The 26,577-nt window shown below is 30.5% G+C and overlaps 1 protein-coding gene across 5 annotated transcripts in view; it reads left to right on the top strand.

Moving 5' to 3' along the window:
* Positions 1-26,577, top strand: part of LOC126733789 (A disintegrin and metalloproteinase with thrombospondin motifs 7-like) — a 198,213-nt gene that overhangs the window by 29,327 nt on the left and 142,309 nt on the right. For 2 of the 5 annotated variants that reach the window (XM_050437190.1, XM_050437194.1), the window contains exon 2: positions 1,297-1,506. In XM_050437190.1, coding sequence (XP_050293147.1) covers positions 1,407-1,506 — 100 coding nt within the window. In that variant the 5' untranslated portion in view covers positions 1,297-1,406. Of the gene's footprint in view, positions 1-1,161; positions 1,507-26,577 lie in introns of all 5 variants that reach the window. The other 3 variants (XM_050437193.1, XM_050437192.1, XM_050437191.1) reach the window with 3 other exon arrangements.

The following is a 26,577-nucleotide window of genomic DNA, read 5'->3' as shown; positions in this document are numbered from 1 at the left end:
ATTTTACTCCAAAAAATTTGCTTGTTTATATTTTAGAATATACTCTGTTTATATGTAACAGTGATAAAAACCAAGTGAATATGTCAAAAAATTTATAATTTCGTAATATACCTAGGCACTAAATTTATTTTGTTTTCTCTGTATATATAAATATAAAAGTATTAAATAGTTTTTAGAGTTACGCGGTATATATTTTTTAAACGCAAATTTTTTTAAAGAAAATCATAAAAATCAATGATATCTACAATTTCTACAATAATAAGAATTAAAATTAAACACTAAACATTGGTCTTAAAGAAATATATTGAAGCTACATATGTTTCATTTCTAACGCAGCATCATCAGTTCACATTATTATACAATCATTACCGCTAACTTTTTGTTTCATTTAAATAAATAACTGTCTTTAATATGTCAAAATGTATATGGGCAAAGTCTAGCCTAAGAATAATTAACCTAACCTATACTTGTACTGTAAACTATGTAAATGTATGACTAAGGCCTGATGATGCTCCCCTAGGGAGAGAAACATGTGTAGTTTAATTATATACGTCGGAAACAGAGACTTAGTGTCTAATTTTTGTCTATATTATTTTGTTTAGAGAAAACTAAATTATTTTATCCTTACTAGTAGAAATAATTAAAGCGTGTTTTAGAGGTAGATTATTACTGGCAAATAGACTGATCTAGATAATATGTTTCTTTGTGTTTATTTTAAAGAGGCTTATTTACTTATCAATATACCTAATTCCAAATAACTAACTCTAAATAACCATCACCAATTTTCAAATTTAAAAGGATTCTTACCTTGTTGGACATTGATTGTTGGACATCCTGTTTTAACAAAAAAAATATTACAAATTACACCTAGGAGCCATCAAATTATCATTTATATCATTATCATTTATTTTAAAAAAATACATTTTACAATTATTCAATAATTTATTTACTTTATAATCGCGATTTAAAATTATGCTAAAACTCCATTTTAAAGACAGGCTCCAGACTCGCATTTCAGAAACTGATGTTTCGGTTCTATTAATCGTGCACTTTAATTTTATTACTGCATTTTGAAAGCTTAAGATTCTAAATGTAATTATTTTGATATATAGAGGTAACTATATTATATTGTCAATGAATTTCTCGTGAATGTGATTTCAGCTCTATTTAAGCAAATAATTCCATTACAAGTTCATAGTGCAATTGGTAACGTAATTATAATATTTTATACTAACTTGAAGATGCATCCTTTTTTTTATTTATCCACAAAGAGCCAATAACTTTCTCGTATTTTAGTTAAAAAAAAAAGAATTCTAAGTAAGAACAAGTAGTTTAAGTGTAGTGATTTTTGCGTCAAAGTTAATTAAAATCAGTAGTAACAGTTATTTTATTGTGAACAAAGCAACATGGGCCCCTTAACGATGGGGCCCATTATTGGACATCTGTGGTGGTTAGTGATCATCACTTTGGGTAGCGCTGAGATTTTAGAAAAACCAAGGTTTAGAGGTAAGTTATTATGGAATTTTATGGAAAGACGTCCTTATAACATTACCAACATTACATTATAGTAGTCTTAAAACGTAAATTAATACTTAAAAAAAAGCTTGTACTAAAAAAAAAACATTATTTTTTACTCGGTGAGATTGGTGGAAAATTGAACTATTTTTATACTTAAACTTTTTACCGCGAGTTTCAGTTCACTAAATAAATTGATCATTTTTACAATCGTCTCAATAATCCTTTTTTCTGAGAATCTGACTACATTTTATTATATAGTATTAAGGCCTTAAAATGCAAATGTTTTGAAAACAGCTAAGCCAAACACATTGTTTTTTTTATTTCTTAATTATGCGGTGGGATAAGTTCTACAACCTTTGTATTTAAAGCTTTTTTCACCTTGTCTATTACTACCAATAGGAGCTGTCTAAGTGAATAACCCAATACATTTTTAAACCTACTAGTTACTTTTTTAATTAATTAGAAGAATATAACATTTTTCAATAAAATATAAAGTAAATATTAGATGGAAAAAATCATGAAATCATTCATGCAAACCATCCTTTGTTATTCTCACAAAATATGACTGAAAATTTGAGTAGTAAATTGATATTTAAATCAAAATAAAATATTCTGTAAATGGAAAATAATGAAGTTTTCAAAATAAGTGGCTGATCGCGAGATATTTTTAGTACTTACAATTGAAAATGCTAATAATAAAAAAAGTAAATAATAAAAGAAACTTTTTTCAAAACATTATTTTAATTTCTTTGAAAAAATGCGTGTTATTATGAACTAGTGCATTTGATAAAAATCCACCTAATTTCCTCCGGACCCTTTTGTGCTAAAAATTACTTTTCCATACATAGTGGGCCCAATCAGAAAAGTTTGACTAAAAAAGATCGCAGATGTCTTTCAATAATATAAACTCGTTTCTTCATAACGGCAATATTGTTATTCATTATTATATTTAAAAAATATTTTCTAGATAGTAGATTACTTGCTGATGCCAAATCCCATTTTGTATGCTAATTCCTAACTTTTTAAAGGCTGTTGTAAGTATCCGAATCGATAAAGGCAAAAAATTAAGAATTAATAACGCCATGACAATATGGGCACTCGTCCACATTTCTTATAAAATAAGAACTTTGAAATTAAAACCTAAAAAAATTAAAAAGACTTCCAAACTACACCCGATCATAATACCAAACACATTTTAATCCTAATGTTAAATAGATAGGAAAATACACAAAGTATTTCATTGTATATTATAATTTTTTCTTGATTAGTCCAAAACTGCACTTACGTTTTAAAAATATTTAGATTTGATAGCAGTTTAGCAATAACATAAAATTACTGGTCTATTTTAGTAGCTGTAGTATGTATATACTTATACATACGTAAAGGGTCTTCGGGTCAGCCTATCAAATTATGTATATTGCCATAATAATAATAATAATAATATTAAGCCTTTATTTCCAACAGACAACTTGCCCAATAACAGGAAACAGTTGCAAAACAATAAAAAATATAGTTAAAAAAAAACACACAAACAAACCTAAAATAATGAAAAGAAAAGAAAAAAAAGGAAAGTAAAGTCACAATCTCAAAAGTCATCCAAAAAATTAGAACAAATAACTATTAATATGATATAAAAACACAATTATAAAAGTTTAACAAGATAATCACATATTCAACAAAATTAAATTAAATTAACTGCAATATACCTACTAACTATAACTTAAACATATGGGTCTTAATCCCAAGAGTAATGATCCACCAAGATATCGACAATCACATGAACCGGAGAGAAATTTATATCGCACATATGACAGATCCGATTAAATATAGCGCATAATGTATATAGTGGCGATTTAAAGGATGTTAGTATGAGGCCTTGGCACCATGAAACTTACACCAGAAAGAAGTACAGGACTATCAATGAATCCATTCAGTAACCCATGCAGGAATTTTACAGAGAAGATCATTCTTCTGAAATGTAATGGATGTAGATTGAAGCGTTCCAATAGTTGCCGATGATCAAACCTTCTTACCGGATATATGTCATCCTGCCTAAAGGCCAAAAACTTAGCAAATCTACGCTGAACAGATTCAAGGAGACCAACATGATTCTGATAGAGCGGGTTCGATATAATGCAGCCAAACTCCAGTTTTGATCTCACAAAGCAATAGAAAAGCAGTCTTAATGTAGATTCCAAAGTAAAACTCTGAGAACTTCTAATTATGAACCCAAGCCTTCTCAGGGCTGACTTGACTATGTTGTTGAAATGTGGAACGAATGTAAATTCGGAGTCAAAGGTGATACCAAGATCAGTAATTTGTTCTTATCTACTCAAAATAGTATCATTAATAAAGTAATTAAAATTTAAGGGTGTTTTTGATCTAGAGTAACTGACCACACTACATTTAGCAGCATTCAAGCCTAACCTGTTAACAGCGCACCATACCTCCAATGTATTTAGACAGTTCTGAAGAAAAACACAATCCTCCAAACCATATACATTTAAATATAGCTTCAAATCATCGGCAAAAGCCAGCCTATGACAAGTGAGTGACTCAATCAAGTTATTTATAAAAAAAACTAAACAGGAGCGGACCCAGGTTCGAGCCCTGTGGTACACCCGACGTTACGTTAAAAAGTTTCGATTTAAAGCCCTCATGTTCAACATATTGAGATCTACCAATCAAGTAGGAATGAAATAAATTAAATAATCTCCCTGAAAAACCATACTGAGTTAATTTATGCAGCAAAATATAGTGATCTATCCAATCAAAGGCTTTTTGGAAGTCGGTATAAATAACATCGACTTGAGTATTAACATCAAGTGATTCACAGATGTGGCTAGACAGACAGGATAAGTTAGTAACACAAGATCGCCCGCTAAAAAATCCATGCTGGTCTACAGAGATGAGTTATTTTGCGTGACTAAATAGCGACCGATTCAGGATAATGTCGAACATTTTTGAGAAGTTACAGAGTAATGAGATTGGCCTATAGTTCACGATTTGATCAGAGTCCCCAGCTTTTAAAATAGGTATTATTTTAGCAGTCTTCCAAATTTCAGGAATTTGTTCTGTTGACAGTATTAAGTTGAAAATGTAGGTCAGCAGATCAGCCAGGACACCAATGCAATCTTTAACCAAGAAGCTAGGTACACCGTCTACACCAGATTTTAACTTATTTTTGAGTTTTTTACTAGCCAAAATAATCTGGGAAGCATCAACGTTGGAAATGTCAAAGTGGGGCACATTATCAGACGTCGACGAATGGTTAATGAATTTGATTGTATAAATGCCTCACCAAAGAATAATGCACAAGCATCAACTATGTCTTGTGGGTCTTTAATTGCCACGTCTTCGGGTAGCCTCATCATACCAGGAATCCTGGTGCCAGCCTTCTTAGAACCAATAAAATTCTAAAAGCTAGATGGGTCCAAAGAAATATTCCTTTCGGTGTTTGATATATACAACTTATATTCATTGCGTATTTGTAGTTTGATAAGGCGTCTAAGAGAATGAAATTTATTTTGAAAGAATGGAGAATTGTACATTTTAAAGTCCCTGAAAGCCTTTTCTTTCCTATAAATGTTCTTAATCAATTCTCGAGAATAATAATTTGGAAATCTTCTTTTACATTGCTGCTTAAGAGGAATGTGTGCGGTAAATATGCCATTCAATATATCATATGGGGCTCCACATGCATCATTAACGTTAGAGGATAAATACACAGTAGACCAGTCAGCTTCAAGGATCGAGTCATAAAGGAGATGGAAGTTGGCCTTTCTAAAATTAAAAGAATGAGATAAGTTTTTATTAAGCTGAAAATTATGGACACGTTGGCCTGAGGCAGTAAAATCAATCTCCAGTGCAGGGTGATGCAAATCCTCCAAGACAAAAGGCACGTCACTACGCAAAACAGTACAGGTGAAGTTAGATAAAACAAAATCCAATAGTCTGTTATTATAGTTTAGGATGTGATTACACTGAACAAGATTAAAAGTGTGAACAAAATTATTCACAGCAGTAGACTTTTGACTAACATGATTACCTGTAGGTGAGTTAATAGAGAAATCAGACACGTTAAAATCGCCCACTATTATTACATTGTGGTTTAGCTTTGATATTAAAAGTGTAAACTGATCCAGAAATTGCTCGAAAATTACAGATGTGATAGATGGTGGGATGTACAAAACAATCATGTAAAATATCTGTAACCTAATAGTAAATTTACAGCCAACATCATCGATAGAGGGCGCAATACTGTTGCAAAAATCAGACAAACTAATTTTTTCAGACACAGTGTTTTTAGAAACTCCACAGAGAACTCCGCCACCACGTGTGTTTAAGTGGGTATCACTAGCATGTTAAAATAAAGGCGAATCTAGTTTTTTGCTACAATTCTGAAGAGGATATGCTACCACATTTTCTGCAATGATGGCATGTATTGATGGCGAATAATCTCTTATATTGACGGTGAATCATATTGTTTTACACGAAGTGCTTTTTTTGGAAAATTATAGAACTTACAAATAAATGTGCCTATAGGGCAAATTAACGTCAGTGCGTGAAAACGGCAGAAGTGGAAGTCCACACGAGATGAATGCAAAGTGTATTTTTTTAATATGTAAGAATTTATTATTATAGAGTTATAGTTTTATTAAATTGTCCCTAATTTTTATGGCATGTGACTTAAATATCAACAAGCGCCATTTCAGGAATAGATAAAGTAATAATTTAAAAGTATATATCTTACAATATTTAAACATTATTTTTGTCGGAATTTCAACAAAGGTTTCAAGTATTCAGCATGTGACTTATGTATCTGTCTAAATCTAAGACATGATATACGTAAGACAAAGGTGCACAGAAACTAAAACTAATGATCGACTTAGGAATACATAAGCTAAGGCAAGTGAGTTTTGTAAATTAGCAAAAGAGTCTTCTCCAAAAAATATTTCGTTCGCATTTGAATTGCTCCAAATTTACCCACTTTCTAAAACACTTTTCCTAGATGCCTTTTATTTACGAAAAATACGTTTTTATGATTATTGTTGTGTGGATGTGAAGATAATCTATTTAGTTAGCTTTCTCTTTCATAAATAATAATGAAGGAGTTTTTCACGAGAATTTCTATTTATTTAGCACCCTTGAACTTGGGGTATAAAAGAGTTTTTTTATAAGTTCAAGAAGGTGTTTTTAATATGTTTTCTATTCGTTATAATTTGTTTACTTTTATCTTTAATACACAAGTATCACAAACTTTAAGAGAATTTTAATATGATATACTACATAACTATTCTCAGCGTTAACATGCTTTAGAGTAATTTTTTTCAACCAGTTGAGAAAAAATCAAGAGATAATTTTTCAGGATTAAGCAATAATTTGATAATCATTTTAACCCAGAAATTATTTTTTACAAAAACAGTTTTTTAAAATATGGAGAAAGTTGCACCTTTATAATAGGACATTGTTTTTGAGTTGATTGAGTTGATGACATTGAGTTTTATTTCAATTTTTGCCTTTTGGGCACTTTTGAAAAACATACATATTTTTGGAGTTTACCTACACATAACACATGGTAATTTTTTTTTAGTCTATAGTCAATAAATATTTGTATATTATTTACAAAATATTTTTCAAAGTAGAGAAAATGTATAAAAAAATGGTAATTAACTCTTAAGTCAGCAAATATATAATTAATTATCAAAACCAATATTAAGTGGTTATAATCATATCTGTTGCGAATTCAGCACAACCAGTAAATATATATCTTAAAATATGTTGCTTCTCAGGACAACCAGTGAATATGTACCTTAAAAGACTTTGATGGATTCTTGACTTTTAATCGCATGAATCTTAAAAGCACAGCGTCAACTCGGAGATAAATGACATATAAGCGGTGAATCCCCAGAAAAAGGAGGAAGGTTATGTGCGTCAACAGAAACACAAGAAATCTCCGTTTAGAAAAGAAAGTTAAATGAAAGGAGCATTTCGGGTCGTTTAGAGGTTGTACGCTCGATCGAAAGATGGCGCGGAACGTAATGTTGCGATATGTTCCAGAAGCTATTGTGTGTGATTTATTTTCCGATAAATGACGCATTCTGTATTTTTTAACTTGGGTTTTTCCCGGTTGGCTTTCCGTTTTAGTTGCCATTGCCGTCGCCATCGCCCCGACGTCATATATGTCATTCGATTTCAATATTTTTGCTGTGGACATTTAATGGAGAGACTAAAGTACTAAACACTATAAACTCGTTACCCTCATTAATGTTTAGTGTCCAGTGCCTGTCAAACGAGATTAGGGCTCTTCAAAAAATAGGAATTCCCTACCTATTTATAAATTTACTAATTTCGGGTACTCCAGTGATGTACTTTCTCGTGTGTTAAGTGTTGTGTTATCTAAAACTTTACTTTGGTAATTAACTTTGAATTAGTATTAAGATCATTTCACAAAATATATGTTTGTGGGTGACATATAGGCAAAACATAAATGCTATGTCCCAGGCTGCATAGACCTGTATTCTAGCCACTTCGATTTTCCAAGGAATGCCAAATATAGACAGCAATGGATTATTAATATTAAAAATCCTTGCTTAAAAAGCACTGGTAAAATAACAAGAACAAATAACAACAAAGAACACTTTGTCTGTCCCAATCTTATAACATTCAGAATCTGTATAATATGCAACATAAATGTACCTGGATGTATATTTTCTAACTATTATTCTTTTGTAGTACTAAACATAATTAATTTTATGTCTAAAAAGAATATTGGTGTTTTTTCCAAAGATAAAATTAAATTAAAATAGTTTTAAATTACCACACCTACAATACCTTGGCAAGTTTTATTAATCCAATAAAAAACATTATTCACATTTTTTTTAGTGGATTAATAAAACAGCAGCCAGAACCGAAAGCAAATCGGGAAAACCCGTAATAAAATAACCAGTGCCTCTATTTATTGGAGAATCAATGAAACAAAACAGCTTCTGTACTGTATGGCAAATCGATGACGTGGCTCGCCATCTTTCGATCGAGCGGAAAAACCTAAAACAATACGACACATTCGTTCCACTCACATTCATTTCTAATGGGGGATGTTCTGTGGTTGCCAGTTTTGTCTCGGTACGCTCTCTCTGTATCGGTCTCTCTGTTTTTCATCACCCGATAGGCAAAAAGTGTACTGCATCTCTCGAGTTTTTAATTATATTTTTTGTATACCTACCTTACGGTAAACAAGTGTTTTTGTTGCAAACTCCATTAAGTGTTAAAAAATAAAGTATTCATAACACCCGGCACTATCTATTATATTCCAAAAGCTATAGGATGAACTAAGCAAATGTGATAGTAATACGTAATATGGTGATACAGTCAAAACCCTGATAAAAATCAAGAGGCTACTATGGTATATTGGAACAAGCAAACTCCAACAATATCTTTTATTAAACGAGTGACAGTTTACAATAATAATATAAAAAATACGTATATTTCATGTGCAACTCAATTTGGTAAAGTGATAATGAACACGATCTCTATCCTTAGGCCACTATTATTAACAAATCCACATACCTCGTTATTTTTGTCATAATATTGTGCTCTGCAGATTATCGTATTAGTATTGGATAAAGCAATGTCTATCAAAAACATTATTTTTTGTTTCTTGCTCGCCCCTATTATATTTTCTCGTGAACCGTTTTTGTCAGTTATTACCTATCAATGTCAAGAAAATTTATTGGCGATTCTTTTTAGGGTATTTTTGGATAATCTCATAGTAAGATACAAAATTGTTTTTGTGACACGAGATACAAACCATTTTTGTTTTTTTATATAAAAAGATGGGTCTTATATTTTATTATTATCAACATTTTGTTTAGTATTTTCTAAGGTACTAGCAATTTAGCAAAATTTTTGAAATTTTAAAAATGAAAACATTCTTTAAAATAAGATGTGGGTGATAAATTAAATTTCTCTATCTTTTTTTAATTTTTTTGTTATTATGTCAGATTCAACTGAATATTACAAGCTATTTGCTTGCTTGCTAGGTTATTGGCTCTGCTACTAGGCAATCTGCCAGCACGATTTGGAGATTCGGGAAAACCGTCGGGTATGTACCCTGTTTCCCGAATCGATAACTTTCACAAAATTTAATTCTTAAATGCATGTTATAGAAAACGGCAAGGGGTAGGAAAGGGTACAGGAAAGGAAAATGAACGACCACGTGTTGACTGGGTGAAGGATGACGCGGAAGTGCGTACAAGCTATTTAATACATAATTTAATAAGACTATACAAGTTGGTGAATCGATTATTATGCATAAACTGCTGCTTAAAGGCGAAATATGCATGCATTTTGTGCACTCTGACTCACCTGCGTAGTCGTCATTAAAAAATGGCACTATAAGATGGTCGCCCAAGATACTAGCCAAAACATTTAAAGTTTAAGGATACTGAGTACGGAATTAAAAACTTCTGTGCTTATTTTCCCGAGACCAACATCAAACAATCGAAGAAGTCTCTCATCTTACAGATAAGAAGATTTATCTGAAAAGAGATTTCATAAAAAAATTAAATTTTCCTTTTTCATTTCCGCTTTTTCCATCATGGTTTCATAAAATTTCATTATTCGATACTGGTCTTCGGAAAATATCTCCTGAGTTTTAAAATATTTGAAATACTTGTACCCATGTTTTTTTTCCAAATGCTGGTAACAGTTTTATGGTATCCAATACTTTAAATTATTTTTTCATTTGTTCTGGAACTTGGACGCTTTCGATAGAAGGTTCTTACACCAAAGTAGTGTAACATTTGTGAGAATTTTGAGGATAAAGTGATGTCTCAATATTTGAAACCACATTTAACATTGTTTTTTTTGCAATGAATTAATTTATTTTTAATGTAATTAATAACAAATCCCTTCGATACGAGAGGAAGCCGTATTGCTATTATTTTGGACAATGTGTAATGTTTAATTCCCCAGCCTGTAGCTCGCGTTATTACCTTTTTATAATTCGTTACATCAACTTGGGTAGCAGCTGGGTATTTGTGTATGGCAGATGTGTGATACTGTGCCAATATTTAATTATACGAAAAATTATTGTCGATTTGATTTCTTTAAAAAAAATCAGTCATTCGTGTATTTGAGATTCAGATACTTCAGCTATGTTTATTTAATATTTACAATAAATCATTTGGATATTTTTCATTTCAGTTCATCTTAACCATTATCCGGGAGTATATAATATATTTACTTTATGTGATTTAATACTTGATTAATATCTTTGCTTTTGCTAATATTTATCAGTAATTTTACAAATCTTATATTCACTAATCACAAATTATGGGGAGCCTTCGTGAAACATTGATTAAATATTCCCGAGATATTAAAATTGGGGACCTAAATCATTTTCTAAATGTTACAAATGTTTTAAATATTCGGTTTATAAAAAGAACTTCGTTATTAAAAATAAACGTATGTATCGCTTTTCCAATATTAATCATTCATTTAAAAGACCAGGTTGTCCAAATTGTCCTTTATTTTTTGCTTTTAAGTTCTATGCAGGATGCCAATTTAAAAAGGTACCACCCTCTATATTTCTGCCCTTGTATAAATTTTAAAAATTTCCAAAAACTCGTCAAATTTATTTTTGAGCGGGACTTTTTCAGCTTAGTTTACAATCAAATTGCAGCAGTCCTCTGGCGGGTAAGGACATAACATCTAAAATCTCAAATAGAAAAGAAAGTGGTATCTCATTTTAAACCTCTTTTAATTACCTTTTTAAAGATACCACATACTTTATCTTTTTTTTAATACTTTATAAAAAACAAATTAAAGATACCATAAAGATATTTATTTTTGAAGTAATAACTATTGTAATAAAATAGAATATAAAAAATATTAAAAAGTAACTTAATTTATAAAATGTTGTCCATTCTTTTCCAAACAGTAGTAAAGTCTGCTCTCAAACTCCTTTCTAACATTTTGAAAAACTTCTGCCTTGAAAAACTACTTTGGATTTCTGTACACGGAGCTGTGATTTTTCTTTTTAAATCTTCTTAATTACTAGGTCGTGTTTTAAAAACAATTGATTTTAAATGCCCTCATAAAAAAATCTGAAGGTGGTAAATCGGGTGATTGTGGTGGTCATTCAATTGCACCTCGTCGACCAATCCATCTGCCAAGAAATCTATCATATCAACCGGAAGAAAATAGTGTAGTAGAGCTTTGTCTTGTTGGAAGTGTATTAAATTTTCTTGCAAAATCATATCACTTGCTGCATCAGTTTAATTTTCTAAGCTAGATGTTATTAAGGGATCTATTGTGTCTTACAGCAGACTAAAGTAGAGTTCATCAGTTACATTTTCTTCAATAAATAATAATTCTATAATAGAATTTCCAAGAATACCAGCCCAAACATTTATCTTTTGTGGATATTGCCTGTGACCTTTTCTAAAAATTCGCAGATTTTCATTACTCCAGGATAATTTTGTTGATATTTCCATGAAAAAAAGTTAACACTCATCAGTAAAGTAAATATTTTGGTTTTCGTTTATAAAATTAGTCATTATTTCACAAAAAAAAACTCAAATCTTAAAATTTTTGAATCTTCAAATTTATCAAAATCGTCATCAAAAAGCTGTTGAAAAAGTTTTCGTTAAACAATGCTGCCGTTCTTCTTGCACATCATTGATTTTCCCCGTAAATAAAATTAAATTCTGTTCTTTGCTCAGGATTAAAATCGCAAGTACTAGTTGCGAAAATCTATCTAGTTTGCTTGACTTATCGCAAATTTCTCAATGAAAAGGTCGACTATGTGGTACTTTTGGAAAGGTAATTAAAAGATTTTTAAAATGAGGTATCACTCGACCCCCATTTAGGATTTTAGAGGTTATGTCTGCCCTCCTGCCAGCGAGCTGCTGCAATTTGATTGAAAATTATCATAAAAAATGTCCCCCTCATAAATAAATTTGATGTGTTTTTGTAAATTTTTAAATTTCATACAATGGCTGAAATAAAGAGGGTGGTATTTTTTCAAATTAACATCCTGTATTTATACATACATCAAAATGCTCCAGGGAACAAAGATATTAAAAGAAACTTGAAATTTATTTTTGTGTAGAGACAAAATAAAAACACGAAGTCTTGGTCTCAAAATAAATCTTTTTTATACTTTATATGACCCTGTCGATTTTGCCAAGCAAGATGGCCGACATAGGATTCCGATTTTCACCATACAAGCTTCATACATGTGCTAGCCACGCACATAACCTTCCTCCTTTTTTCTAGGGTTTAACCACTTATATGTCATTTATGTCTCATTTAATGCTGTGCTTTTTAGATTTACCCGATTAAAGGTCAAGAATCCATCAAAGTCTTGTAAGATACATAATTCACTGGTTGTCCTGAGTAGGAACACGTTTTAAGGTATATATTTACTGGTGGTGCCGAGTTCGCAACAGATATTATTATAACTTAATAGTGGTTTTAATAATCAATAATATTTTTACTTGTCATTTTTTATATATTTATTCTACTTTGAAAAATATTTTGTAAATATTATGCAAATTTTTATTGACTATAGACTACTGAAAAAAAAGTTGAAAAATAAGTTTACTATGTGTTATGTGGAACTTATCTATGTTGAAATGTGGCTTTTTTCTGGAATTATTAATGCAAAAAAAAAGCAAACTGCAAAAATGTGGATGTTTTTCAAAATATTTTTTAATTAATACTTAAATTTTAAGAACTTTTTCACTATTTATAACCTGGGATATTCATAGAAAATTCAACATTTAATTATAAAACTTAAAAACAAATTTGAATGCAGACAAAACATAATTACTGTTAGGTTTAAAGAAAGTTTTATTTTATTGCTTAAGACTTTTTTCAGATTTTTTCGAACAGCCAAATGTCAAATGTTGCACATTTTTTATATATAGACCATTTCACAAAAAATCTAGGATGTAAATCAAAAATACTTACTTTAAACTTAATACTTACTTAAAATACTACTCTTTAAACTTCCTCTATGTTAAGTTTAGAATGTATGTAAAAAGTTTTTCTGTTTTTATTATTTACGAGTCAATTAAAACTTAATCCGAGTAGCCGCAACATTCGCTTATACTATTATTTTGTTCTACGCATCGGTCATATGTTCGTAGAAAAGCTGACTGACAGTGCACAAATATATTAGTATATTTTTATTTTTTTGAAATTAATTAACGATAAACGATTTAATTTAATTAATTTCTAGATAGACTAAAAGAAGGGAAAAATGCATTGGTTCAAGTCAAAGTCTTAAAATTGTTAAACACCGTTAGTGATACTTAACATACTATAAACAAAAAATCGAACGAAATCTAGTTTAGTTCGTCGAATTTTCAAACAACAATAGGTATTGTTCACGAGATTATAAGAAAAAATATTGCTACTATATTGATAAATATTCGGTATGCTTTTGTATATCTAAAGATTTATTAAAGAAAACCTAACCATGTGGGAATACCTATTTTCACCCACGTTAATGCTTCTAAACCTTTCATGTAACCAATATTTTTCTCGTACTTATACAATATCAAAAAGCCATTTAATCCGCCTCCGACCGTCTAATGAAAAAAAAAGTAACTACCGGTAATCGCAACCTAATTCTATGCTGGGCGTACCAAAAGTGCTAATAACTTTAAGGATAACAACACTCAGACACCACCGCCGTACGTACATATATGTAAATTTTATTATCATGATAACGTGTGGGAGGCACCAAAATACAACTAAAAAATAATTGATATGGTATTTTAAGTCTTCATTAGGCTTCCTTCGTGTTATCTGGTTGTAAGTCTTTATAAAGTCGTCGCTTCGTTTTAAAATGGTGGGCAGCGCGAACTCCAGTGGGCGAACGACAACAGTTCACGCTGTTTGTTGCTTAAATCTTATTTGTATATAAGCTGAATAATAGGTCAGAAATTGCGAGTACAAAACCAAATGAAAAATGGTAATGTATTTTACTGTACACCGTACAAATATAATTTAATTTTAAGTCATCTTGTAGGTACTGATATACTATCTATAAATACTTAAGTGCCTGAGGGATCTACGGAATTTATAAATAAGAATATTTCAAGATAAATATCATAACGTAATTCAGGAACACACTCCTTTCTGGAGCACACTTACTTCAAGATCCACACTTTTTATTGACAACGTCAAAAATTCTAATTAGTGATGACTGCCATTTAATTGGTTCCAAGATAAACAACAAAACTAAGTGAAATGTCAAAAAACGCAGTCCCTTTTAAAGACCCATGAAAGAATTTATAAATGTTCAGAATGCTCGACATTGTTTTTGCCAATGAAGAGCAATAATTTTAACAGAATACTGACAGTCAAAGTATGCAAAATAAGCAAGCATACAAATTCTAGATAATTTAAATTACAAAAAGTTACAATAATATAACCTAAGCAACCTTAATTAAGACCCAAATGAGGCCATCAAACAAGATACTACTACTACTAAGACTACAGAAAAGTAGACGCTATAGGTAAAAATAATAAATTAAACGTAAGTAGAACTCTAATTAAACTTAACTAATTAACTTAAACTACAAAATACAAGCAGAAGAGTACAAAAACTATGCGAATAATTATCGTATTTACATTTTCATAACACTTCTCCCTCTCAAGTTTGATTGTCCCCGAATCATGGTAATGCGCTAGCCGGATGATCTTTACAATTTTCATATTTGTTCACAGGTCATTGATTCTCGTGACCACATGGAATGGAGCTTTTAAATCCTCCTGGAGCTTTAGTCGCTTGCTCTTCATCCTCACTCATTTCATTAAATTCACATTCATAATGTGAATTCATTCTGTTACTTTCTAGGTTCATTTGCTAACGCTCTTGTAGATAGTCGACGTACTCTTTAAGGGTCTCAGCTTTGTAGAGTTTTCTAGTAATATTGTCCAAAGGTAAGCTAATTGCATCACCAAAGACAACTTTTACTAGGCTTTTTCCAGGAGACTCGTTACGCCAACAGTAATGATTATAATATACAGGTATCCTAGTTGGTTTGCGTAAAGTTTACCACAATTCTCAAATATGTTTTAAATGTGCAATTAAATCTTTTAACCATTCCATCAGACTGGGCGTGTAGGAGGGTTGTGCGGGTCTTATTGATTCCCAGCACCTGTCATACTTGTTGGAACATTCGTCACTTAAAGTTCCTTTCTTGGTCTGAATGTATCTCCCTAGGGAGACCAAATCGGTATATCCGCTTCTGAAACAGCACTTTACCTACTGTGGTTGCTTTTTGGTTTGAAATTGGATAAACCATGTACGACTTACTAAGCTAATACATAGCAACAAGTCTATATCAATTTCTAGAGCTGCTTGCAAGAAAAGATTTTGCTATGAGAATAATTAACGTATTTACATTTTCATAATAATATATAAAAATAGTTGGCAGTCAGAAAATCAGTAAGCTGAGATATACCGATGGCACATTGATTATCGGTTCAAATCAAGAAGAAATGAAAAACATAATGAGAAACCGGATGTATGATTTTGTTTAACTCCTTAATAAAGGAGTATAATTGACAAAGCACAGAACAATATTTGTTACACTAACAAAATTGAGGGCTTCGAAGTTTCTTATATCGTAAGATGAGAGACCCCATCATAACAAACGCAGGAAGAGTGACAAATAGGTACGTAGAAGACTTGCTATTGCACTTGTAGCTATGATGAAACTGGCAACAATTTGGAAAAATTCAAATACAACAACAGCACACAAAAATTAAGGCAAGTAAGAGCACTACCTTTTCTATATTATATGCATCCGATACCTACAACAGAGATATTTGCAATACTTGAGACACATTGCCAGAAGAACAGGTACGATGGAAAACTGACCGTCGAGGGGACAGTCGAAAAAAAAAGACCTAGGGGAAGATCTTCAAGCCATTGGGTGAATCAAACAAAAATATTCATTAATCAAGGTTTACACGAAGCCGAACAAGCCCAGAAAAGGATAGAGGGGAACTATAAAAGAATTATTTAAATTTGATGACATTCCTGAAAAGGATTAGGAGGAAATTAAAACATCTAAGAATGAAAATTTGTTCCATTTTTTTTACTTTTCAGCTCCAGGTAGCATTCATAATGTTTAAAAATTCGTTTATGCTCGTTCAGAGAGATGAATACTAAAATAAATAATTCGTGACATCAAAGTATCTGTATTCGCTACGTTATTTCTGGTAGTAGAGGATTTATGGAGCCTCCAGGCAAGTTTCAAGACTAGTCTAATTTAAAACCATTAAATTATTGATTTTCGTAGATTTGAGGTGATTCTTTTTTAATTATACACTCACCGGTCCTTGCTTTTCCCAATAACCCATTAATCTATTTCACGGATACTTACATGTGATTTGAGCCTAACGTTGATGCTGAGGGTAATCTTGGAATGGATGATTTGGTCACTTATAGCAGTAGTGGACCTTGTAATATATTTTTCAATTGAAATTACATTAACTATTTATTGCCTATCTAGATTTTTGCAAGACTTTTTATGTCGTTTACAATAAATGTTTGCTTGTCGACTTTTAATAACTAACTACATTTAAAAAATACCATTTCAAAATAATGTAAGCCAAGTAATGGGAGATATGTTTTTGGCTAAATATCACATCTCTTATCAAGGTGTTAACTGCGATCAAAATCAGTTAATACTAATTCAATATATTGAAATTAATTTTACTACATATGAAAATAATAATAGATTAAAGAGAGATCTATAAAAAATAATACTTGATCCATTTTTTCAGACTATATTGTATTATTTTTTTAGTCTCCTATATTTAAGTAACACCTAAACCGCCTGTTCAATGTCATATTATTTTGTTTTGCTTTTATCAATAATAATTTTTTTAATTGAATACATATGAATATACTGTAATTAGTTGAGAATAAAAGTCTAATTAGTTGAACCTCTCTATAATAAAGTTTATGCATTGCACAGTTGCAAACAAAATTCCGGAAATTAAATCGAAAATTTTATTTTATTTTTATTCATTTTTAAAAGTTTTATTGCAAATAACTGCATTTGTACGTATGAGTTTTTAATTTAATCCCTGATATATTGGCTAAATAAAAAGTTCATTTTTCAATTCTCCCTAGAATTATTCGCAAATACTACGCAGTATTATTAAATAGATGCAAATAAAATGATAATCAAAATATTTTAACATAATGATGTGTAAAAAATATTATTAATACTGTAATTTAATTTCTTTAAATTTTGTCGAGCAAATTACTTTGCGCTATGAAGAAAACTGTAAAATAATCGCTAATTTCTTACTAGTTTTTAGTCTTTATAATTTATTTATGCCAAATTGTTAATTTTTCAATTTTACATTAGTAAATTATCATTACTTTCATTTCAGGGATTAAGTGCAAGCGTGCAAAATACATCTACAAGTAAAAATGAAAATAAAATTAAAAAAAAAACTTTATCTTTAGAAATATGCAGGAAACATATACTATGAAAATAAAAATGATACGACACAAAGTAAGATGCGTTAAAAAAAGATTTCCAAACTAAGTTCAATTTAGCTTGATTTTTAATAAATCCAATTATTATTATAATATTTTATTAGACATAACAACTACAAAATCTAAATAACATTAAAGTACTCGAGAAAAAAAATGAAAGCAGTAATAGATTGCAAAGGCCTCTTAAATAAAATTACTATGAGTCATTAACTAGATATTCATCCACTAGAAAAAAATAGCCCGTATATATTTCCCCTGTAGTCAAGGATTTTTTGGGTACGAGTTGAATGCCCTCAACCCCTAATCAAGATTAGTATAGATCATATTTGTTCCAAAGATTTCAGGATATAAATCCATTGTTACCTATATAGAAACCTGCCAAGATACGATCTAGGTAAAGCTCTATATATTTAACTACGCTTTTAAGAGGTCAAATAATCTAAATTCACCTGATTTCTACTCTTTGCAAAATTAATCTTATGTATTTTTGAGGAATATTGAGACAGGTTTTTGCATAACCAAGCATGCGGCCATACTGTTTTTGAATGATTAAATACTACTCCCTTTAATGTTGAGAGGGATGATAACTCTTATATAAAGTAGTATCATCCGTAAAAAGAAATAAGTTGCTGTTGGTATTGAAAAAGGATATTTATATGCTATAAGAAAATGGGCTTTATAATTTTACTTTTTATTTATTGTTTAAACCAACTCTTGCCCTGTTTGTGGGAGTATGATGTACTGTACTAACACACCTTAAGGTTTGGGTCTCTTCGTTTTAGTATAAACATAGAATTTATTTTTTATTTTTGTATGGATAATTTAATACGATTTTTTGCCGGTTCTTAGCTGTTGTAAAAACCCTGGGAATAGACGGTTGACTGCGTGTATTTGGGGCTTCAGCTGCATCGGGTGGCTCCTTCTTGTTTTTGCCGTAGTGTCACTTGGGATTTTATAGATTTCTATAAAATATCAATTTTTATTTTTACTTTCTTTTTGACAGTTTATGATTTTAGACTGAATCTACATAATAAAAGTATGCCACCCTTAAAATAAACAACAAGTACTGAATATTGCACACTTAAATGTCCGGTCACTTTTTACAGGATTTAATAAGCTTTCTACGTTTCTAACCGAAAATGAATATGATATATAAATTATAACAGAAACTTGCTTGAACCCAAACTGTGATGTCAATTCACTTAGTATTCCAGGATATAATTTAATTTATAAGGATAGAGCTGGACGTGGAGGTGGCGTTGGGGCATATGTTAAAGAGGGATTGAACACCGAGGTCATTAATTTTACTCTACTACTGCCGAACTTGAGCATATTTTCTTAAAAGTTTCCTTACCTAACAAGAAAATTATTGTAGGAGGTTTCTATCGCCCTCCATGCTCCGCATATTAATAGTATATTGGTCGACTTGGAACATATAATAAACGAGCTTTTTCTTTATTTTGATATTATGATTTGGACAGGAGATTAAAACGTAAACTTTTTAAATCTGCATAACCCTGTACTGGATACTCTTAACACCTATGGCCTCGAACAAATTATTAATAAACCTACTCAAATCACTAATACCTCTAGTACCTTAATTGACCCACCATGGAATAAGCGATCATAACCTTATTTTTGTCAAAATATCTGTTAAATTTATGAAGCCTTTTCCTTTTTTTTCAGTATAGGACTTTTGAAGACTTTAATCCAAATGCTTTTAAAAATGATTTACAATATCTCGGAATTTTTTGGGAAAGAAGCATAGAAAAAAAAATTAATATCTTTAATGATCTTATTATCTCACTTTTTGATAAACATGCTCCAATTTGGAAGGTAAGAGAAACAAAACCTAGGGCTCCTTGGCTTACCAGAGATATTCGTGAATTGCAGAGATTAAGAGATAAGGCATGGCAAAAATATAAAAAGACTAAAACGGAAATTAATTACAATTATTATAAGGCTTTATGAAATCATACATTATCTTGTATTAGAAAAGAAAAAGAAATCACATATCAAATATTTCTAAACTTAATAATCCTTTTAAGCTTTGGAACACCCTACCAGACTTAATTATTACTTCACTAAATAACAGTACTCTTCCGCTAAATCTATCAAACGCTGAAAATTTAAATAAAATACTTCACCTCTTTTTTACAAACAGTAACTGAAAAATGTAGGGGTAAGATAGAATACTACAACAATCATGTTTAAAATTTTAAATCTAGATTAAACTTTTCACTAACAACTTCTCAGGAAATACATTCAGTTTTGCTAACCCTTAAATCAAATGCTGTGGGTGTAGATTCAGTCAATTTAAAAAAGTTAAAAATGTGTAGCTTTTTTATAGAAGATATTATTATGCATATAATTAACTCTATAATTGATACAAGCGATATACCGACTCTCTGGAAAACTGCAATTGGCATCCCTTTACCTAAAATAAATGATCCTCAAACCTTCTCCGACTTAAGAATTATAAGTATATTACGTATATTAAGTATTGGAAAAAGTTTTATATAACCATTTTTTTTTTCATTTTAAAGATAAAATTATTCCTGATTTTCAGTACGGATTTAGAAAGAAGCACGGCTTCCGCTTTAGCATCGGTACTTGATCATGTCATTAAGATTTTCGATGAAGGTCTTGTTAGTGTTTTGGTTTTGTTGGACTTCTCTAAGGCCTTTGCTACTTTAGACCATATGTTTTATTGACTAAACTCAAATACTATGGCTTTGAGTCTGATGCACTTAATCTGGTTGGATCATTTCTTCGAGACAGATCGCAAAAGATCGGTTTGGGTGACTCGGTATCAAATAATATTTCGATTAAATCTGGTGTATCTTAGGGTGCTATTTTATCCCCGCTCTTATTTATTATTTACACAATAGACGTTATCGCTGCTCCTTTGTTTTGTAGTACAAATGCCTATGTTGATGATAAATCTACTTTTCTTTCAGACCTTAAGATACTCAGGAAGCTGCCGGAAAAATTAACTCGGATCTTAATATAGTTAATCAATTAGCTTACGCTATCAGCTTAAACCCCAACAAAACAAAGTTATTGTATACTCAGATCTACTTTTCTTTCAAACCTCAAAATACTCAGGAAGCTGCCGGAAAAATAAACTCGGATCTTAAAATAGTTAATCAATTAGCTTACGAACATAATCTTAACTTAAGCCCCAACAAGACAAAGCTATTGTGTTTTGGTAGTAAAACCAAAAAAGACATGGTAAAAAAGTCATTAAATCTACACATTGGCGCCACAAGTTTATCCTGTGTATCTTGTGCAAAAAATTTGGGCTTAATAGTGGATGAGGATCTAAGATTTCATGAGCATGTACAGAAGAATATTAAAAAAGGATTTTATGCTCTTAAATTAATTTGTAACAACCGACAACTGTTAAACATTCCATTAAAAAAAATGTTGTGTGATTTATCGCATTTTAATTATAGTGACTTGTTTATACGTAAAAGTGCCCATGTCTCTTATTTGATCTCTCAATGCAACTAGCTGAATATGGAAAACCGAAGAACACACCATCTTTTAAATTTTGTTCATAAATTGCTTACTGAGACGGAAGCATCTCAATTTCTTAAATCCAAATTTTTACCACGCACAGCAATTCACAATGTTAACGTTAGATCATGCCATGCTTTTACTGTACGACAACATAAAACAGCGATGTTTCGGAGATCTTTTATTTTCAACGTCATCAGCATATACAATCCCATACCAGACAATTTAAAAATTCTTAATATAAATAAATTTAAATTTAAATCTCGACAGTTTCTAATGAACAGACAAGTGTGAACATGCAAGGAAATGCTGGGTGGATGACCTGCGGTGGGCGCGGGGTGCCTTCGATGCTTTTGCTGCGACTGAGGGGGATCGATTTTCTATTGCTAACAACATGGGTCAGTCATGAATCGACAGGGTATTATTTTTGTTTTGTTGAAAAATAGTTATACAACATATATCAAGAATAGCCCGTATTTAGGTATTCAAATATTTTATCTTAAGTAAACCTTAAATGGGTTGAGTGAGAATAGCAGCTTGCTAGACTTCGCCCTTTAAGTTTACACAAACTTTCTCTTTGTTTCCATTGTACTTAAGTATCTTATTTTTTTGTAACTTATAAAGGTTACAAAAGGGTAATAAAAATCGTTTTTATTATTATTATTATTATTTATTTATTATATAAATCAGGAACAAAGTTGGTCTTAGTACAGGACCTCCCTCTCCACGCCCTTCCGGGCTGTAGTTATTACCTTCGAGACACCCTCATGGTAAAAAATTTGTTTCAAACAGATAGGACCTCACCTCATTAGACTTTTGGAATCAAACATAATAAACGCGTTAAATGTATTTTTTAGTTTAATTTATATAATTTTTGTCATCAATTTACAATTATTTTAGTGTAAAAATACAAAATTTGTATGCCACTATTTTGGCTTTACATGAAGAACTAACGGGTACAATAACGTATAATGCACAAGTGCCAAATAAACACGCTGTATATGGTCTCTCTTATACGTTGCAAAACATTCAAGTTTCAAGCAAAAGATTATAAAGGCATTTAAAAAGTATATACAATATCTCCGTGTTTCCGGTTTATGCAACCTGTATGTGTAGACGTTTAACAGGTGTAAACGGTAAATATGTTTGGGTGTCAAAGATAAAATACAGTTAAAATAAAATTTAAGACCTTGAGCCGATGTTATAAATTTTAATAAATGAATACATATAACTGCGCGCAGTTTTTCCCATAAGCGCCATCGCCATGGGCTTTAGGATAAAATATTGGCTTGACACAAAATAACGTTTTCTTTTTCACAAATATGGCTCCGGATTAATATTGAACTATTAAACACATCGATAAGGCTAAAAAAGGAGGGGTTTCCAGAAATGCTCGTTTTTTGTGTTCGATTTTTCATACATATTAAAGGGCTTACTATACCTAAGGTGTCTAATTAAGGTAAGTTAGCAAAGCAATAAATATTAATCAAGGAGCTTTGGGAAGAAAATTAGGTGATGAAAGTAGTCAAAAAAGTTCCTTACCTAACATTAGTATGCATCATTATTACACATTACTATTATGAGAAAAAAGAGATTTTTTAAATTTCTACATAAAAATACGTCAATTATTTCACTTAGATGTGAGAAATTCCACAAGAGAAGTGCAATTATTTAAAAATTACAGCGGTAGTAACACTGCAGAAATCGAAACTTGCATCTCAAGTTTATATTCATATACTTAATTCTTAGATACGAAGACTCCATAAACGCCAATAGTACACTGAACCGACTGAGGATCTACCGACTGAGGATCTTAGGGCGATCGTCGAGGAATAATACCAACCGGAAGTGAAAAGGGGTTTGTGCCATCATAAGAGCGGGAAATTTAAAGTTTGATTATGGCGCCAAATTTACATTTTTTTACTATACCTATATATTTTTTTACTATTGTGCGCTTAAAATTAGCGGGAAATTTGTAAATAGTTATACAGCTAGTAATACGCTTGTTCAAACATTAAATAAAATATCAAAATTTGTCCAAATTCCACAATGTAGAGGGTAGTTAGCCAATAAGCGAGGGAAGCGGCTGTATCTAAGGACTCCTACATTTGGCAACAATGGATTTTTTTTATTATTATACACGGAAAAAAAACTCCACTATAAGTAAGACTTATAATCTTGACTAAAGATAAGCTTAGATTCCTATATCCGCAATGACAACTAATTTTATTCCGCAGAAAACGTATTGGTGTTAATCCAATGCAAAAATTACATTTTATTTAAATATTAATAATATTTGTCTTAGTATAGCAATACTCGGCAGAACACGTTTGCAAATATTATTATAATAGGATAAAAGCTTTATTAAAAAATATTAATCTTTTGATACAATTTTTTAATTGTATTATTAGATAGAAGTAACTAAACTTGAAATAAGTATAGCTTATACTTTATTAATAATGGGCTATTCTTAAATAGAATGGAACTATAATTTTGAATTTGAAATACGCATCTTCAAACAAAACGCTAGGGTTTTTATTATACAGAATAGTTACGCTTGTATATCTTAATGAGAATATAAAATTTGGTGTACCATCGAAGTTGAAAAATGCGATAGAATTAAAAAAAAAAGGAAAGGTACTTCCGCCTGCTAGCTAATTTTCAATAGTTATTAGATTGATTAATGAATTAGGTTAGGTAAAAAGAAACCCAAATCTTATGGCATTTACTCAAGTTTTTTGTCAACAAGTCATTAATAAAAATGATAAAGTTAGCCATAGTTTATAATTTAGGTAATTTGGTTAGTTATAATTTAATTTTACCCTATAATTTGGTCTCCATCCGTACATTAATATAATAACATGTATAGGTCAAGCTTCTTATTTCATTATGGAATAAAAGCATATAACAATGTAAGTCTAGGTAACAAAAACTCATATTAACATTAAAAAAATATTTATTCTTTTTTATACAGTAGGTATATTATATAATATATGTGGACTGAATAATTCTTAATAAAAAAATTTTATTCTATTCTAGGGTTTTAAGAATGAATTTGCATTAAAACATTTTAAAGTGACACCCCCCCATGAGACATTTACATTTAACAAAGAAAATTTAAAAATGAAATAAACAATTTCTTCTAATTAACAACTTTCCAATTAAGAAAGAATTTAAATTCCAAAACAAAAAATATTTAAAATTCCAGAACACCTGGTATTTTTCCAACAAACTGATTTTATCAACAGAGAACATATGAAGAGAGAACCAGAATAATGTAAACGGAGAAATCAAAGCTGGGTTTATTTTTATCACATACCCTGAAGGATCAAATAACACTCATGGAAATCAAAAATCACAAACTACGTTTAAGGCAAATCATTAAACAAACAATTTGAAAAGGAAATTGAGAAGCTATTGGTCGAAGTTCGAAGCAAGTGTTACCACGTGATATTTCTGTGGTACCTTTATCTGGATCCAAGTACATATAGCAAATATCAGGTGAAATAATTTGGCATCTTGTAGAGAATAAAGATATAATTTAATTAATCTGTTGTGCATTTCAAGAAAGGTAAATTATTACCGCTTGAAAACATTTAATTCTTGAATTAAGAAAAATAAATATTTGTGTGAAGGAACTGAAAATATATTTGTGAGAACGTTATATGTTATAATAATAACATGAAGTTATAGTTAATTTAACTGCAATATTTTCCCAAATGTTAAATATAGCTTGTTCTTGAACCTTTACAAATTTATTTTGATTTAAAATAGGATTTACTTTAAATTTTAATACAAGCATATATTTGAAAATAAGATTAAGGTGTTCTTATCTCAATATTGTTACATTAGATTTGAACATAATTACAGTTATTTCAAGATAATTATTTCAAGAGTGGCTTTAGTTTTAAATAAGGAATAGGATTTTTTTGTATGTAAAAGTGAACAATTTTGAAAATTATTTTCAAATTAAATAATAACTTATACTTTTGATAATACCGTTAGAAAGCCTAGAAGAATCTCAACTTCTGTATCAATTTGGTTCAAGGCATTGACCTACGAACTATTTACGAATTATTTTTTAGTTTCATAATTCACCGCTAGAGGGCGTAATTAAAAATTAAATAAGAATAAAGTCGTTTTTTTCCGGAAGCTTATACTATTAGAAAGCCTAGAATCAAACTACCGTTCATTCAATGCCCCAGTAATGTTCTTTAAGGAATATTATAACTAATAACAATTAAGCAATGAAAGATACAATAAATAAAAATATTAAAACTAAAGTTGATACAGGATGTTACCAAATTTATTCAGGATTATCTTTGATTTGAAAAATCCATTGGCTTTATGCACATTGTTTTCTGTTGTCACTATGTTGCCTGCTGCTGCACTATATGTGGTTTGTTCTTTATAATATGATTGATAATGTTCTTTATAATTCTTAAGTTGATGTAGTCTATACAGATTTCTCGAAAGCTTTCGACCGTCTTGACCATTCTATTCTTATATCAAATCTTTCTGACCAATTTGGGTTTTCATCTCGTTTGACTTCTCTTATCTCCCTAAACGTCCTCAACATGTTGAATGCTTTGGGCACAGCTCAATAGTCGCTCCTTCAGGCGTACTACAAGGCTCCATATTGGGACCTCTACTTTTCAACTCTCAAAGAAATCATACTGTAGAATTGATACTATTGAGGACTGCATTAAGCTCCAAGCAGCCATTAACTCAGTGAATGGTGCAAGAATAAGAACTTGCCTTTAAATGCGTCTAAATGCTGTGTGGTTTCCTACTCTTTAAAAAAGAACTGTGTTACTTACCAATACAAAATTGATAATGTCGTACTACCAAGATGATAGCTCAATTTATGTAGTTTTCATATCGAAGATATCTTCAAAAAAAGTTATAAAATGCTGGGCTTTGTTATCAGGAACTCTCCATTCTTTGAGAATATATCTAGCATTAAACTCCTGTACTTTACTTATATTCGTTCA

Source organism: Anthonomus grandis, chromosome 3, assembly GCF_022605725.1.
Source record: "Anthonomus grandis grandis chromosome 3, icAntGran1.3, whole genome shotgun sequence".
Classification (NCBI taxonomy): domain Eukaryota; kingdom Metazoa; phylum Arthropoda; class Insecta; order Coleoptera; family Curculionidae; genus Anthonomus; species Anthonomus grandis.
Note: the sequence above shows the minus strand (reverse complement) of the source record. Positions and strands in the feature narration are given on the sequence as shown.